Source organism: Thalia democratica, chromosome 1 (genome assembly GCF_965202585.1).
Source record: "Thalia democratica chromosome 1, ktThaDemo2.hap1.1, whole genome shotgun sequence".
Taxonomy (NCBI): domain Eukaryota; kingdom Metazoa; phylum Chordata; class Thaliacea; order Salpida; family Salpidae; genus Thalia; species Thalia democratica.
This window is the reverse complement of record NC_139165.1, coordinates 65,561,671-65,580,671: the sequence shown is the minus strand read 5'-3', so window position 1 is coordinate 65,580,671 and position 19,001 is coordinate 65,561,671. Positions and strand designations below refer to the sequence as shown.

The 19,001-nt window shown below is 26.0% G+C and overlaps 2 protein-coding genes across 5 annotated transcripts; both read left to right on the top strand.

Annotated features, from left to right (window-relative positions):
- Positions 1-263: 263 nt before the first annotated feature.
- Positions 264-18,898, top strand: LOC145849206 (lysine-specific demethylase 4A-like). 4 transcript variants are annotated; one of them, XM_082954329.1, is made up of 21 exons: positions 264-417; positions 2,816-2,947; positions 3,495-3,683; positions 4,119-4,321; positions 4,603-4,756; positions 5,951-6,148; positions 7,124-7,245; positions 7,314-7,376; positions 8,502-8,617; positions 8,799-8,882; positions 9,068-9,151; positions 10,068-10,156; positions 10,277-10,397; positions 10,931-11,088; positions 14,100-14,273; positions 15,079-15,270; positions 16,332-16,493; positions 16,612-16,725; positions 16,816-16,962; positions 17,484-17,574; positions 18,602-18,898. In XM_082954329.1, the coding sequence occupies exons 1-20, from the start codon at positions 292-294 to the stop codon at positions 17,520-17,522; spliced, it is 2,667 nt and encodes an 888-aa protein (XP_082810455.1). In that variant the 5' UTR covers positions 264-291; the 3' UTR covers positions 17,523-17,574; positions 18,602-18,898. The 4 variants fall into 4 exon arrangements, with proteins under 4 accessions (XP_082810455.1, XP_082810454.1, XP_082810456.1 ...); XM_082954328.1 differs by having other exon boundaries at positions 17,467-17,574; XM_082954331.1 differs by having other exon boundaries at positions 299-417; positions 3,556-3,683; positions 17,467-17,574.
- LOC145849208 (eukaryotic translation initiation factor 2 subunit 1-like) lies at positions 12,904-14,099 on the top strand. The gene has a single exon (XM_082954332.1). The coding sequence runs from the start codon at positions 12,932-12,934 to the stop codon at positions 13,871-13,873; it is 942 nt and encodes a 313-aa protein (XP_082810458.1). The 5' UTR covers positions 12,904-12,931; the 3' UTR covers positions 13,874-14,099.
- Positions 18,899-19,001: the final 103 nt, after the last annotated feature.

Genomic DNA, 19,001 nt, shown 5'->3' with positions numbered 1-19,001 from the left:
TAGTATAACACAATTTTAGAATAATCTTAATAAGAAAATGTTTTTGTATCAACATCAAATTGCTAACTCTTACTAACAAATGCAAAAAAATAAAAAACATTATACTTTAGTCTACCTATTGATGACAGCAAAGTCTTTTTGTACACCAGGTCCTTTAAAATTTTTTGAGCAGTTGTTTTTTTCCTGTGTTAAATTAACAAACTAAACATACTTACTAAATTTCAAGTTGTGGTTAACTTTACGAATAGTTTGAAAGAAAGTTTTAATTTTAAGATGTTTTAAGGTAAAAAAATGGACTATAAAATTGTTGATGGTGATATCCCTACAGTGTATGCTACAATGAAAGACATGGAAGAGTTTGCTACTTTTATTGAAAAATGTGAAGCTAATGGTATACATAAGTATGGTCTTTTTAAGGTTAATTTAGTTAGTGTATGATTTCTAACACCATAGTTAATTGTTTTATATTTAGTGTTGTTTATTTTTCTAAGGATACATACGAGCTAAGTGACATTAGTTAATATTTATCTACAGTAGCATTATGTTATCAAGATGTATTTAAATAAATGAAATAATCACTCTCAGGGTTGCCACACACTTAGGATATTTAGAATTTTATTTTTTAACTCAGACAGACTCAGGATAGTCATGTTTTTTTTATAAAATACTCTAGATAGTTAAAAATGTATAAAAAATCTTAGGATAGATTTATTTTTAAATTTTGAATGAGATTTAGATGATTTTGTTCCATCATTTTGTTCTACTATAACTAATTAATTTTTTTTTTATTAATTGAAAAAGTTTAAACACTTGTGTCATATAAGTTTTTTTAAATCTTAAAACAAGATAGTTTAAGGTCACTCAGGACAGCGTTTTTCGACTCAAAGAGTGGCAACCCTGAACTATATATTATATAATCTGTATATACTTAAAACAGTTAACAGGTTGCTACAAACTTGGGCTACTTAAAATAACTCAAGCTAATTTGAAATAAAAAATCATGTTAACTTTGAATAAATCAAGTTAATTGAAACTTTTTTGAAATATTCAGACTAGCTCAGGATTGTTTGATTTTTTTTTCCAAAAATCCAAGCTTAAATATTTTTTCTTAAAAATTAACACTGAAAAACAAAACTGTTCTTAGTAATTTTTTTTTAACAAGCTGTGTGTATAGGTTTACTAAGTTCCCAACACCAAAAGTTAGTAGTTAATAAAAGCATAAAAGTTTATCTAAGTAATTTAGTTTGCTTTTTTTCAGTGCATAACTTGTTTAAAATATATAACAAAACACATTTCATTTTTATTGGTGGTTTATTTTAGTTTGATTTTAATCTAACAAGTTTTATTGGTACAACAAAGTTCTACAGTATAAGCATTTAGTTAGTTTTTATATTCGATTATTACGTCATTTTATATTTTAAAACTTTAAACTACGGTAAATTCTTGTTTCAGTTTCAATTCAGTTTAATTTAGTAAGATATAATTTTTGATTAGACTTACTACAAAAGATGTCAAATAAATTTAAAGAAGAAAAAAATGTTTTGTTATATATTTTAAATAATGTTAAATAGCTATTAAATTATATCACAACACAATTAAGATAAAATAAAAAATATACTAATGATCTTATTGTTACTTGAAGTTAATATCATTTCAAATGGCTCTACTTTGTAATAGTAAAAAGGTTAAATTATAAATTGTAGCTACTTCTGTAAAAGAGTTAACAAATTTTGAAGCTTAATGGATTTTTTTGCTTTAATCAGCAAATTAGGGACAATTTTTTACTATGATACAATAAACACTAGATTGTACTCATAAACTAATAACATAAGTTACCACACTGTCCTATATTCTTGTTGTGTTCACTTAACACTACAGAAGAATCATTAATTTTAATGAGAAAAAAAGGACCTGTATTAAGTACTTCTCTTGTTTATGGTTGTGCAGTGCATTTTAACACTAATTATTTTATATATAACTTTCTATAGAAAATGTTTTGTGTTTCTTCTTTGTTTAAATTAGTTGATATGTATTTATTAGTACATATTTGCTGACTTTGATAACAATATTAAAAAGATGAAAAAATTATTAACATAGTAATAATTAGTCAGTTAAAAAGATATTTTGAAAATTTCTATCTTTTCTTTAATGATAAAAAAAAAAGTTTCAACAAAATATACAGGAAAACATAGTAAATTTTTATAAGCTTTTTTCATTTAAATCAATTAGTCTTTAAACAAAAAAAAAAAAATTGGTTGAAACTGAAAAACACAATCTGTAATTTTTCGTTTAAAAATAATTAAATTTGTTTTAAACTAAGGTTGTATTTAAAGTTTTCTAAAAAATCTTACATAATATGTGATTAAATTTTTTGTACTAATATTAGTGAAATAATAATGTGCAAATTTAATATTTTATTTACTACCAGGTTTTGGTGGCAAAAAAAGTTACAAGTTTTTCAAGTATTATAAAGTAGTACATTGCACATTACTATGTTGTTTATCTATAATGTTATTTAACAACTTATTTATGCATTGAAATCTAAACAATACTTAAATGTTGCATATTCAAAAAATTCAGGCAAGTATATAATCGGATTAAATATGTACTAGTTTTAAAACAAATTGAATTAATTTAATGTAATGATTCAAAAAAGTTTAATTAAAAACTCTTTTAAAAGAAATAAAAATACCTAGAAATGTTTTCATACATCAATTGTATTAAAAAAGGCCTGGTAAGCCAATATGCATACTTATTTATGTTATATAAGTTAATCTTAATTAATTAAGTTTTTAATTTGTATAGAATTTTGTAGGTTAAACCTCCAACTGAATGGCATCCTCGACCTTCAGATCCACAGTATACAAATATAAAAACTTTCGAAGTAAAAAATACTGTAATACAGAAACGAATGACTACAGGAAATGGGACAGGATGTTTTATACAAGTAATAAACTTAATTAACATAAAATGCATGAAAAAAATCTCATAAACATAATGTGTACATTCAAACTTAAGGTTTGGGGGTTAAAACACCTTTTTTAAGCCTTATTTTTACATAAATACAGTACCAGTTAATTTTTACTGATTTTAAGATTTAAAATAACTTATTTATAACATAATTAAATAAATAATGCTGTCTTGAATACTAGGTATAACTTAATACATTTACTTAATTGTTTATTGATATCTGTTCAAGTTTTGTATATTGAGCTCATCATATTTTTTAGACATGGCTATTTTTTTAGGGTGTTTTGTTATTAAATTTAATATATAAGTTATATAATTAAGTTTTATAATTAAAAATATTTTTTGTCATCATAAACTTTTTTAAACAAATGATTCATATTTAATTATTAATTCATAAGAAAATATTGTAAATTAGATGTTTTGCTTAATTTTAACTAAACTTTTTGAATTGTGTTTCTAACTAATAATGAGTTCTACAAATTTTAAGTTTAGACTAAATGTAACAAATTTCTTTCTTAACATAGTACGGTGAACCTTCAAGTAAAAAGTATACTGCGCAAGATTTTCAAGGAGTAAAATTCTTAGGTGATCCTGAAGTCAATCCTAATTTAAACAAGAATTTCCTTGAGTTTGCAGACAAACATTACTTTAAAAACTTGGCTCATCAGAAGTCTTATTATGGATCTGACTTTACAGGCACCCTATTTGATAAAGTTTGTTTTTCAAGAAACTGTTTTGGTTTTTAAAAAAAGGCGTAGAAAAGTGAATAAAATCTTAAATTTAAAGCAAATTGATGTTAAATATTTTAAAGATTGATACTTAATCTCTAAGCAATTTTTTTTTGATTAAAAAAAGGTTTGGCTTCACTAAAATTTGTTAACACTAAATATAATAAAAGACCAATTTTTGCTTGACTACTTTTTTATTAAGTTTTTAACCTTAAAATTACAAAAACAAAAAATGCAGAAAATCTGCAAAATGCTGCCATAATTATGGCTTCAATTGATACTTACTGTTCTATAAAATTATTTCAGTTATATAATTTTAAGTCCAAAAATATTAGTTTTAAAAAATAATGCTTCTAATAGCTAAATGAGCGGGTTACCGCAATTTTTAAGGTTATTTGTATGTTTTTTGATTTTTATTAGGATACCACTGGATGGAACATTCAAAATCTTCCATCTTGTCTTAAATTGCTCGATCTAATGGGTAAGACAATTGAAGGGGTTAACACTCCGTATTTATACTTTGGCTCATGGGCTTCTACTTTTCCATGGCATACCGAAGATATGGATATGCACAGTATTAATTATCTACATAATGTTCCCAAAGCTCAATTTCCAAAAAGATGGTAAGTTTTTCTGATAAGTGCCTTGTGTTAGGATCAAACTAGAACAAGCCTATTAAAATTGAAGTATTAAAAAGATTGTAATAGCTAAAAAATTGTATTTTGAGTTGTCAGTATTCCTTATAAAGTTGATTGTGTTTATATGTTTTATGGCTGCTAAGTTTGTTGTTTGTTTTTATTCAATAAGGTTGAACAAAAAACAAATTTTTAATGTAATTATTATTTACTGTAATTAATTTTGATAAAAAAAATGGTTAATATTGTTATTACAAAAAAAATTATAGGTGGGTAATTCCCCCTGAAGAAGGTCATAAATTTGAAAAATTGATGATCCGTAGATTTCCAGTCCAGTACAAGAACTGCAAAGTTTTCTGGCGACACAAAATAGTAATCATACCACCAAAAGTTTTAAAAGAACAAAATATCAAGTTTTATCAGGTGGGAGTTTTAAATATAACTTGCAGAATAATTATATGTTAATATTATAACATTTAGAAAATATTAATATTATTTTCTGTTAGTGTTTCTTGTATTTAATAAAAACTTAAAAATAAACTTTGCATTAATTTCTAAATAATTGGTACTCGCTTGTATCTTACAATTTAAAATAGCTAAAAAAATAGTTTTCAAGTTTGTTTTTTAAGGCTTCTTCTCATGAAAATTTATTAAAATAGTAATTTAATTACTAGATATAGATATAATTTTAAAACCAACCAATTTCTTAAATTAATTAAGTCACTCATTCAAGTTATCTCCCGCTACCCTTTCTATTTTTTGTAAAAATTAAGTTATTTGTTTATTTAAGTTAAATTGTGGAAATAGCCCTTGAAATATCTAACACAACAATTAATTCAGTCAATCATGACATAAGTTAATTACTAGATACAGATATAATTTTAAAACCAATCAATTTCTTAAATTAATTTAGTCACTCATTCAAGTTTTCACCTGCTACCCTTTCTATTTTTTGTAAAAATCAAGTTATTTGTTTATTAAAGTTAAATTGTGGAAATAGCCCTTGAAATATCTAACAACAAGTAATTCAGTCAGTCATGACATATTGACAAATAAGAAAGCACGTGTTGTGCAAATATTTTTTTTTTCAAAATCTCAAATTAAATAGTTTCCTTAACTTGAATGTTTTAATAGTATTAATGTTTGTAACATATAACAAGATAAAAGAGGATCAGAAGTTAAGTTTTTTAGATCATTAAGCTAGTTTGTAGTGATTAAATTGAATCTCATTTCTCAGTATCATGCTGATTTAGTTTGTGTTTATGTGTTATGTGTTAAAAGTTACTTTTCAGAAATTTCTTCAAAGTTTTCTTATTTTATTCCAGGTTTTTACAAACTTTTTTGTCCATTTTTAATATAAAATTAAGTTTAAGCTTAAAAAACTGTTTTAGATAGCACAAAATTGAAAGATCGCGTAACACTTCTTTAATTTGGTTTTTAAAATTAATAACCTGATGGTCAACGATGGTCTGTTATTTTTCGCCTAATATAGTTCTTACTAAAAAATAAAAATATTTCTTACTAAAAAATAAAAATAGTTTATGGTAAAACAGAATTGTAATAATAACTACTATTACAATATAACAAGCTCTGTATCTACAATAATTTAACTAACAGACTGTTCATTGGCCTGGTGAGTTCATGATAACTTGTCCATATGCTTACCACATGGGCTACAACTTAGGACCCAACGTTGCAGAGTCTACGAACTTTGCAACCAGAAGATGGGTTGATTACCTGAAAGAAGCAACTTACTGTGAAAAATGCGACGGCCGAGTTTACATACATCCTGAGTTTTTTATAAAAATTTTTCAGGTTAGCTTGAGTACTGGTAAAAGGTATTTATGTTTGTAACTGATATTGATCTATTTATCTCAGAATTATAAGGACCTTTATGGTAAATACATTTTTTCTCTAATTTTGAGAAAGTTTTAAGTTAAATTTGAACAACTTTTTTGATGGTTCTACTTAAAGAATTTTCTAATCCTGAAAAATCCTAGGTTTTTAAGAAGTATTTTTGGAACATATGATGATAAACTTAGAAATTATAGAATTTATGAGTTTGTAAAAGAACATTTCTGAAAACTTAGGTTTCATTGCTGAAAAACTTAAGAATTAATTTGAAAAAAAAAAGAGATTTAAATTTTACACTGTGATATGTTCTAATGAGAATTTTTATTAAGTCCAGTGTATATATATTAAAATTATATAAAATAGGCTTCTAATTCATACTAAAGCCTGTATAACAAAAGATTTGACCATACCAATTCAATCATCAGAACACAAGCCTTCGGTAGACTGATAGCTGTTTCGTCCTTATTAGGACTCATCAGTCAGTCAGTCACATCCGAAAAGCTTTTAGAATCAATATAGAAACGGCTTATGATGATAAAACATGAATTGCTGGGATATATCAGTGACGTCAGCATTGTATTTTGCCGTGCAACGTTAAATACATTGTCCACTAGGCGAGAAGGTGGTACGCGTTTCGGTTGTGACTGACTGATGAGTCCTAATCAGGACGAAACCGGTCTCAGCCTACCGAAAACTTTTGGTCTGATGATTGAATTGGTATGATTAAACGTTTTGTTAGTTTGAGTTTATCTCGCGGCTTAGGCTCTGTAGACTTCTGCCTTTCTTCTGTTAAGCCTCTATATTTGTAAGAAAGTGTAAACTTTATTAGAAAGATTTCAGACAAATACTTATTTTATTATTTCAATCAATTTTACTACGTAGCGTTAGACATATTAAATAAAAGTTTATATATATTAATTTTTAATCAAACGACAGCCGGGTCAATATAGAGATTGGAAAAGACGGTTCGAAAAAAATGGTAAAAGAATAGAACCTCAGCATACATATAAACCTCCTCTCAAAGAAACAACTTGGGAAGATGATGTTGAAAATTTTGTGTAAGTTTTTTTGTAGATTTTGTATAACTATCTAATACAAATCTTATCCAATTTACTTTTTATGACAGAAAACATTATAATGAGAAAAGAAGAAAAAAGAAAGAAAACTGGCAAGACCGTACCATCGAACAGTTAGTTTTATACTCTAGTAATGTATTGTACTTACATAAATTCGGTATATTTTTATTTGTTAGCAATTTATATTTTCATTTTTTATAAAGAAAACGTTAACATACTCTAAATCAGGGTTTCCCAAAGTGGGCGATTATTTTAGTAAGTTGAGGGACAACAATTAGTAAAGGGGCGAAATGGGGGCGATTTTAAAGTTTTGGGCGATTTGGGCGCCAAAGTGGACGAAAAAAAAGGGTCTTAGGTGTATTAATAGTAATTTTGAAACTTACACTAGATATTCTTGAGTTGCAAATGAAGAGCAAAAAGAAATTCTTAAATGTTTTAAGTGTATTTTTTTGAGCAGTCTTGTCGGAGGGGGCAATAGCTTTTTAACTTCTTCAAAAGAGCCAATTTGAAAAAAAAAGCTGGGAAATCCTGCTTTAAATAGTTATTACTCAGAAGGTTTTATGTTAAATTGATTAGTAGTGCAACTTTTTTTTTAAATTTCAAGAGTAGAAAAATCAGCTTTAATACAAGAAATAGTTTTAAAATTTGATCAAGTATAGCTAAAAATGATAGTTATTTAATTAAGACAAAAAATATTAATTTTAAAAAATAAAGCTAAAAATTAATGAATGCTAAAGTTTACAAATGAGATAAAAAATAATCAATTCAAGAAAATCTAACACTTAAATTGTGCTTTAATAAATAAGCTTTGTATTAGTTTCATAAAGATTTAACAACGTTTGATTATAATTAAAGACATACTTAAATAAATTTCAAAGCGATCTTTTCTTGTTTTGATGCTCTAACAACTCAAAATTTAGATTGTTAAATATTTAATAACTAATCAAAAAATAACATTCAAAAATTTAGTTTCTTGATCACAATTCAGCCGATCAAAAATAAATATATTGTCAACTTCATTTGAAAAAAGTTCTTAATGAATCACTAAACTTAGACTTGATCTACATTAAATATTATATTTTGAATATATATTGAAATGTTAATAAAAATTTTAATACTTTTACAAATACATTATAATGATTTGACTAATATAAAGTTTTGAATTTATAATAATAACTTCACATTTACTTGAACTAAAATAGAAAAGATAGAATAATATATATATTTTTTTCCTTCAGAATTTTAAATCCTCGATCAACTAACCCCAATACACAAAAGAATAGTCTAAAGCGTAAGACATCTTTAAGTACACTGAATAGTAAAAAACGATTACGAACTGATATTTCTAATAAAAGTAAGTTTTTTAGTTGATGAGTAAAGTGTAAAATTAATGAAACATATATTGAATATTGTAGTTTTTCTTGATAATAAAAAATATGAGATCCCTACTTCACATAAGGAGATAAATAAAAACTAGTATATGGTTATAATTTTTAACTTAATTATTATAAATTAAATAAATAATTTTCTTTTAGCTTGCATTGAGCCAATTGTCAATACATCATCAAACAAAAATCAAGTTGAATTAACGGGTTTATCAAATGGAGAAAACGATCAAGGTCAGGATGAATTTTCGTTTTAAGTTGTTACATTCAAGTACATTGTTAACTGAGATATTTACTGTGTATAATAAAACAACAGAGACCTCTACTTCAAACATGTAGATAAGTAAATAAATTGTAGATAATTTTATTATTAATTATAATTTGGTTATCACAAATTTACTAAATAAATTTTTTTTTAGCTCGCATTAAGCCAGTTGTCAATACATCTTTAAACAAAAATCAAGTTGAATTAACGGGTATATCAAATGGAGAAAACGATAAAGGTCAGGATGAATTTTCGTTTTAAGTTGTTACATTGTTTACTTAGGTATTTCTTTAAAATATTTGAATTAGATAATTTGAAGATCTTATTAAAAAATAACAAAATTAAAATGATCAAATCTTGGTAAGAGTTTCTCATGATTGCAAGAACTTAACGTTTTTACATGTACTTAAATTATTTCATAGTTATTTAAGTTTGCTTTACATTCGAAACTCACTTTAATGTTACAAACAATTACCTCAAGTATAAAATTGGACAACTTTAAAAAAAGCTGAGTAAAAATCCGGGTTGCCACAAAACCTGAAATCCCCGAAAAACCTGGAACTTGACAATTTAGACTAAAAAACCTGTAAAAACCTTGAATTTAAGGATTTTTGAACAAAAATTACTAAAAAACCTGGAATGTTAAACAATTTTTACATGTAAAGTGGAAAAACTTTAATTTGACACGAAAATCTATTAAATAGATAAAAAAAATGTTGTCATGATTTAAATTTTTTATTATAAAACACATTTAAACTAGCTTTACCGTATCTTTTCAATGTTGTTATACTACTTGACACAATTTTTAAGTAATAATGTAACTTAAAACTAAAAATAAACCCAAAAACATGTACATCTAAAAACCTAGAAGAAATTTCTCTAAAACCAGTGGCAACCGGTTATTTATTTATTTATGATTTAGTACTTTTTCAAACATATGTCTATTCAATGATAAAATATTTTGAAATACATTGCGAACACTGAAAATATTTTTTTGTATTTAAAATAATTTAATTTAATAACAAAACTATGATATTCATTTAACTTTAGTATATTGAGATAAAAACGATACTAAAAAATATTTGTAATTCAGCCTTAAAAAATTAAAGTTTTAATTTAATATGAAATTAAAATTTTATGAAATATATTTGAAGGTGTTAAGCTTCAATCCGAGCTAGTAGAAAGTACGAATGATCACACTTTAGGCTGCTGTATATGTTCAGTGCTGTCAACCTGTCAAAATGTTAGGTTTTAAAATGTTATTACTAACTTTATTGCAATTATTTATATTTCGTACGATAAAGGTATTTACCTGGTTCGTGGTAAATGAAAAATAAATAAATTTTGTAAACTATTTTTTTAGAACGGAGCACCTGATACTGAACCATTAAAGAAACTAAACAAAGCTCTGCCACTTATTAAGAACACCACTTTCAAGTGTAGTGAAGAACTCCCAAAAATAAAGGACTTAAAAATCCGTATAGGTACTTTTTTAATGCTCTTAATCCCATATAGTGTTTTTGAACAGATTTAATATGCATACCAATTAAAAGTATACTTTATACTAATGTCGGATATGAAACGTTATAAAGTTTTTATCTCTAAATATCAAGTAAAGCATTTTTTTCAAAAATAAAAGTTGGAAATCAACTATGTTTTCTACTTCATATTAAGAAAATTTTTTCTTAAAAGTTAGTTTAGCAGACTAAGAAGTCATTAAGGGCTCGTAAATGCATAAAATAAATTATTCCAAAAAAATAATTGAAAATAAATTGTTAATTGAGCCATTAGTTGTAACATTTTAAAAATGGTTATTTCAAGTTATAACTAACGGCTCCATTAATAACTTGTTTTCCATGACTTATGCATGTTTTTCATAATCATCTAAAATATGTACAATAAAGTATTTAAATAAAATAAGAACTTAAATCTTATGAGAACAGTATATTAGAAATGATTAAAAAGATCAAACTAGTACATACTGGTTATTTTGCAACTAAGTTTTATGTGATGGCAGATGAGAACCAAGCTGAGGAGCCTTCGAAATTGTTGTCTTGCTGCGTATGCAACATAACCGTTCACGCTCGATGCTATGGAGTTTCAAAAGATGTTTACGTTGATGATACAACCAAGAAATGGAAATGTGAAGTTTGTGCTAGTAAAGTTCGTAAACCAGTTAGTGAAAATAGTTTTATTTATATTTTTATAATTTAAGTAATACTTTTGTATGTAAGATAATAAAAATTAAAAGGATAGGTAAGAAAATAGTAAAGTATACATGACATCAGTTTTTAAATTTTTTATACAATATAAATTGCAATAACTGAGTGTTGAAGTTTCGACTTATTTCAATTATTGACAAAAATTTTATTTGATATTTAATAAATTTAAATTTACAATTCATATGTCATGTTAACTTGTATTGCTCTTTTTTTTTGTTTTGACTTGAAGCTTTTTTGAATTACCAAGTTATTGAAAAAGTTCTCACACAAATTTTTTTTAACTAGATGAAGTTAAATTTGCATTAGAAAATTAGCAAATTTTATAACAATTAATTAATTTTTCTTAAGTTTCTTATCGTTGTTTATTACTTCGTGTTTTTCTGATGCACTTTTAAGTTTAGTTTTTGCAATTTTATGCTTTCCAATTTAATGAAATTTTAAGTATTTTTTATAAAAAAATGTTTATGTAAAAATTAAATTACAATACCATATGTAAAGCTGTTATATACTGATCGCTCTTATATAAAGAAGGTTAAATGTTTAGAATTTGAATTATGAGTTTCTTATTTTAGTATAATATTTTTTTGCTTGTTCTTAACTTTCTAACACATGTTCCGTTTAAATGAACACAATTAAGTTTATATAGTTAGATTGATTTAAAGTCTGTTAATTGTAACATTGAAAACTTTTCCATACGCACTTATTAAAGTGGCATCTTAACCATGGTGCTTCTTTTAGTGATATGGTACATTGTAGTCGTGATGCAGTCTATGTCAATTTTATAGTTTGGTAAAAACATTTTAGTAGTTAAATTTAAAGTTTAATGTAACTGTTTTAAACAATCCATTGATCATATTTAGATGGTATGTATATATTGTGCTATATAAAAAGTTTTCACGTTTAAAAATTTATAATAAAAGCAATACAGTAACCTCTCGCATCTTTACGCACACGTGACGTTACGCACTCTCGTTTAGTTACGCATTTTAGAATTCTAAAAAATTCAAAAACTACAATTTTTTTTATTGCACAAATTTGGTTTTTTGTACATTTATAATTTAAAATATGTTTTTAAATGATAACTCACCTCTCTATATCTTAAGACTTTGTAAACTTATGTTCCTTCGCTAATTGATAAACATTTAGTTATACCGGAGTATAATATCAGATTATAGTACCAAATGCATATTTTTGTAAAAGGCTATAGTAATAAACTTTAATATAGACACCACACCATTTCATAATTGTAAACAAATGCTTAATAATAAATTGAATTTACTACGTAGAATAGAATATAAATGTTAAGTACCAAATAATTCACATACAATTAAAGATAAAATCTACTTATTTTTAAAATTAGTAAAATTTTTACAACTATTTTTATTTTATATAGGTTTATATATTTTGTATTTTAATATATGTATAGTTTTATCTTTTATTTTCCTTATCATAAATAAAGTAAACAAATTGTTAAAAATGGGAAAGTCCCCAGTCTGCTTTTAACTAGAAGCAATATCAAAAAACATCCATTATAGTAAGTATATTTAAGTACGATCTCTCATATCTTAACGCACTTTTTCTATGGACACAATGTGCGTAAATAAGCGAGAGGTTACTGTAATAAAATGCTTCTGATAAAAAAGTAATTTTATAGTTTAACACCTTTTGTTTTAATAATGATACTAAAAACTTCTAAAGTTTCAACGTCAAGATATTAAAAGCTAATTTTGGTTTAAGTAATCTCACATAAATATGTTTCAACAGGTATTAGTATTAAATTTAAATAAAAAAGCAAAATGCCTATCAGCTGCCGCTATTACGGAGAAAAGTTCCCTGAAGTTGACGACGTGGTCATGGTGTGCGTAAAACAGATCGCCGAAATGGGCGCCTACGTCAAATTGCTCGAATATAACGATATCGAGGGCATGATTCTTCTTTCTGAGTTGTCGAGAAGGCGCATTCGTTCCATCAACAAGCTCATCAGAGTTGGCCGCGATGAATGCGTAGTTGTGATCCGTGTTGACAAAGAGAAGGGATACATTGATTTGTCAAAGCGCAGAGTTGCACCTGAAGACGCTAAAAAATGCGAAAACCGCTATTCAAAAGCTAAATGTGTTCATTCCATTCTCAGGCACGCTGTTGAGTTGCTGCACTTAGAAAAAGTTGACGTAGATTTTGAGGATTTCTACACAAGGACTGCGTGGTTCCTGGATGCTAAGTATGCCAAAGAGAACGAGAAGAACAAAGCATCTTATGACAAGTTTAAGCAGGCGGTTGATGACCCTTCAGTACTTGACGAGCTTAATTTAAGCGATGTTGAGCGAAGAATTTTGATGAAGGATATCAAGAGGAGGCTAACTCCCCAGCAGATGAAAATCAGAGCAGATATTAGAGTGCAGTGTTTCGCTTATGAAGGTATTGATGCTATTAAGCGGGCACTCACTGCTGGACTGCAATGCTCAACTGAAGAGCACAATATCAAAATCAATTTGATTGCTCCACCCGTATACGTTATGACTACTCAATCGCTTGATAGACAGATGGGTCTAGACGCCTGCAAGCAAGCTATGGATCGAATTGAAGAAATCATTGTTGAAGCAGGAGGCAGTTTTGAGGTGAAAATGGCTCCAAAGGTGGTAACAGATCAAGACGAGCAGGATCTCGAAAAGGAAATGCAGAGACTTGCTCTTGAAAACGCTGAAAAAAGTGGTGATGATGATCATTCTGGCGAAGAGTAGAAAATAAACATTAGACAAATTAATTTTTATTTGAACATTGGTGTTTGCACTTTGATGTTTAATTTCCAACTTATTTATTGTATATGAGATAGATTTTTAAAACTAATAGAAAATTTATTGTTGGTTGTATTATGTTTATGTAGGCTAAAAGACCTATAACAATATATTCTTCATACTTATAAATTATAGTTAAGGTTGACCAATTAAATTTTGTCTAAATCCCCAGGAGTGCATAATATGCAAGCGAAAAAGTGGAGCTTTAAAAACTGTAAGTGGATCCACAAGATGGGCTCACGTGCAATGTGTAATGGCTACAAATGGTTGCTATATCAAGTACATAAAAGGTGACAAGTTTGAAATTAAAGTGGCTGAAAAGGATAAAAGAAAGCTTAAAAAACCTGTAAGTAGCTGTGTATTTTCAGAAAAAGTTCAAATACCTAATGAAATTAGATATGTTATATATATAGTAAAGTAGGCATTTACATTCAGCTAATATAAGCATACTAAATATCGTGAAATACTGGAAAACATTAAATATCGCAAAAAAATTACTTAAGGAAATATCTACTGTATCATTAAATTTTGATAAGAGTAAAGAAAAATCGATTTTAAGTTTTATGACAGTTTAAGCAAGAGCTAAATATAAATATCTTTGATTTTGTTACAAATGAAATAAATCCTAAAATTGAAATAATACTGGAAAGTTGTTTCAAAATTCAATTTATATCATTAATTGAAATACTAGCGAACGCTACAAAATGCAAAGCTGACAATGTAGTATAGTTTTTTTTTTTGGAAAGAAAACTTAGTATTTAACAAATGCTTTGAAATTCACTCAAAATTGTTACTAAATTATAAGACGACTTAAATTATATTAATGCTAAGACTTGAAAGCAGTCATATGACAACGAATAGGAAGAACTTGATAAATTATGAAGAACTTTGATTAAGGTTAGATTTATCTAAAGTCATTTAAAGTAACACTACAATGTCTGTAAGGAAATTTTAAACTATTAAAACCATTTAAAAACAGTTAAAACTCAATGACAAGAAAACTTAAGTTTTGAAAACCAGGGGATAAATTAATAAAACTTGGAGTAAGTTAACAAAAACCTTCTGTCACCCTGCATAAGTTAGCTATTAAAATGTTTGAAGTTGAGATAAGTTGTACAGCAAAACCTAATTTTGTTATATTCTCAATTCAGTGCTGCTATTGTCGAAATGTTGAGTTCACAATTAAGTGTTGCAATAATGATTGCAAATTCAAAAACACTGAAGATACATTTTTTCATTTTCAATGTGCTACATATAATAATCAGTATATCAAACAAGAGATTTTTCCCAACTCGTTGATTATGTACTGCAGTGGCTGTAGCAACAAACTTCAAAAGATTAAAGTTGGTGTACATAAATAATTTCGGTCACTTAGTTTTGTTTTAATAACATAAGCTATTTGATTCACTAAATTATTACTTACACCAGTTATAACAGTTGTTTGAAAATTGAAGCTATTTAAAAAAAAAAGTTTTCTTTGAGGTAATAAAAGTTCAAAACATAAAAAAGTGGCTTAACATTAACCTCAAAGTAAGAAAATCACAAATATACAAAAAAAAAAAAATAGACAAAATTAGTTTGCGTTTCATAAGCTGCACTTGCATTTAAACATAAATTATAGCTATTTAATAAAATAGCTTAAAGCTTGCCAATGATAAAACACTAAGAAATGTTCTGCTTACGTTCATGAAATAAAATTTAAATTCAAAAACTTCTTTTCAATTTGATTTCAAATCAATAAATTATTATTAAATGAATACAATTCTACCCCGGAGTTGTAGACATTGCTTTTATAAGCCAGTCCACTACTTTTTTTTTCGTTTTTCAAGATTTATTTTAGTTCTGGAATTTCGCCTTGTTGTTTCACTAACAATAAAGCAAATATATATAATGCTTCAATGTTACTGACTAACCTAAAAAAAAATAAATTTATACTTATAAAAACTACAAAGCCAGATGAATTTTTTAACATTGTATATTTGAATATAAAAACCTCTTTTTCTTCATTTTTATCACTGATCTGCAATAATATAATTTGATTGTTTAGTAAAAACGGTCATAGCTAATTAAAGATGCTTTATAAGCTTAGTATATAATAGATTAGTATTTTAGCTTAAATTTATCATTAATATTACCAATATCGTGCAACTAAACGAAACAAACTACGTATACTTAACAGTATACAATAAAAAATTATCACAATTTGAGATGTTGTAATTAGTATAGCTATGTCATAATTCCTAATTAGCAATTTTGATAAACAAATTTTGATTTTCCGGTAGTATGTAACCGTTTTAAAACAATGAGAATACAAGGTAGAACATAAACTAACAAAATATATCTATTTGAAATTTATATTTGAACAATAATAATGTTGATAAAGGAAACAAACATTTTTTTTCAGAATAATTATAGCTGTCAAGTAGGGGACTCAGTAATTTATAAAAATGAAAAAAAAGAATATTGTGAAGGAAAAATTGTAAGTTCGACAAAGGAATTTATGCATAGTGTTTATTTTGTGGAAGAAGATGAACTAAGTGATGACATTCTGCAAAAATATATAACAGTATGTTACCAAACTTAAAATTGATTAATACCATGTTTTTTTCTTGTACAATGCATTAATTAAATAAGATTAAACATATGTTATATTAAAAAAAATAGTGAACCAGCTAAACTTTTAGAATCATAACTGGGACAACTTTCCGAAGCTAGACCAACCCGTGGAAGTTTTATGGGGTGACGGTGAGACTTATGCTGGTGTTTACAGAGGTTTCAGAGTTACTGATTGCTATCAGGTATATTTACATTTGTATTTTGTTTGTACTGCAACCTAGGTCTTTTCAAAAAGTTAAGTTTTAAGGTGTAGAAAATAAACAATTTTGCAGGTTAAAGATATCAAATCCGAAAACGATGAGTGTCAAGTATTAGAGCAAGGTGTTGATTTTGTAAAAAGGTTAACCGATTGTCAGCTGTTTGAACTCAAAAAAGTGACAAACCCTTCTAAGTCATTAAAAAGTTTCATCAATAAAAAAGTAAGTAGTTTTAGATGAAAACAGTTATTTTTAACTAAATTTAACTAAATTATTTAACATTTAACTAAATTACTAAACTTAAGGTTGCCACTTTACCTGGAAAAACCTGGAATTCGACAATTTAGGCAAAGATAACCTGGAAAAACCTGGAATTTGAGAAATTTTCTAAGAAACCTGGAAAAACCTTGAATTTTTAATAATTTTAACTTTTTCAGTAGTAAAATTTTGATTGGACACAAAAAATCGATCATATAAATAGATTTTTTTGTCATCATCAAATTTTTTTTTATTAAAAAACACATTTAAAGTATTTTACAGAATCTTTTCAATGTTTTTATACTATTTAACACAGTTTTTTATATATAGATTAACTTAAAACTAAAAATAGACCCAAAAATATGTACTTTTAGAAACCTGGAAGAAATTTGGTAAACCTGGAAAATTTTTTGAAAAAACGAGTGGCAACCCTGTAATCTACTAAAACTAAATTAGCATTTTTAAAAGACTGCTGATTCCTATAGGAAAGTTATGGCATCAACGGTTGCAAACTTAAAGAATAGAAATTGTAAACAGAAAAAAATCCAAACACAAAAAAACATCACCATCTGAAAGGTTTTTAAAGTCTATTGTTACAAAGTCAAAATTATTACTTATTTAGCTAAGATCATAAAACTTACTCGAGGCTAATTAAAATAAATGTTCAAGTAAATAGTTAGAATTCATGAAAAATCAAAATGTTCTCTTGAACGAAACAAAATAGTAAATTTAGCTTAATATTTTTTTTACTTATAGATAAAATAAAGTAAATATGAAACTCAAAATTATTTTCAAAACTTTAAAGTAAGTGTTCTAGACTCAATGTAACTCAATTACGTTAATATATGTTAAATTCGTAATTTTTTTTAGTTTTTAGAGATAGATGTTCAAACTAAGTTTTTTCTTTTATGTTGATTATTTTATACAAAATAAGTTAAATAAAAAAACAGCGTTGCCAAAAAACTTAGAAAAACCACGAATTTGACAATTAAGGTAAAAAAACCTGGAATTTCAAAGAATTTTGACATGTAGTGTAATTTCGATTAGATAATAAAGTTAAAACCTATCATGTAAAAAATCATATCATTTTAAAAACTTTTTTTTTTACTCATAAATATATATTAATATTTATTCACCAGTATTACGGATATTGAAGTATTTTTAACACAATTACTAAGTATTAGATTTAAAACATGGTGATATTAGTTTCACCTATTTTAACTTTTCATTCATCAGATTTTTTATGTAAGATATAGTTAATATCTATTTAAGAAAGCATTTTGATGATAAGTTTTTCAATTACATAAAAAATCATATCGGTCGTTTAAAAAAACTAATAATTAAAATCTCAGACGATTCCATAATCATAATAACAGTTCCATTTTTTATCCAAGTAAAGAATAAAGCTTTTAAGCTTTGTATTATTCAAATTGCAAGTATAAATATCTTCAATTTTTAGTTGAAAGTCTGTACTAAAATATATTTCTTCTTACTTCTATTTTGTTAATTTCATTCGAAAAAAACCTTGAATAATTTCAAAATATTTACAAAAGAATTCCAGTAATAAAAGTAATAAAAAAAAAAATTTAACTTTTTTTTTCAGAGCAAATACACTGGAATCGTGTAATTCTTGTATAGAATTCTACTAAAAAATTGTATTGTGATTGAATTCCCATCATTGCCGAAGTTTTTAGAAATTGTGCATTTTTTTTTATTTCGTATTTATTTTTTGAACTTAACCTACTGTTAAAAACAAAATTTTATATATGGTTGTTTATATAAACTTAACTTAAAAAGTAATGAGTTTCTTTAGGAATCGAAATTAATAAGTATAACACAAAAATCTTTACTAAAATCTAATAAAAATACCTTTACATAAGTTATATGACTAAATTTTAGTGGCCATAAAGCAAGTTAAAAATTTTATTCCATAACTTTGTTTTGCATAAATTAAATGTTTCTTGTTCGTTAGTTTTAGTTTTATAATTTAGATGCAAAGTGCC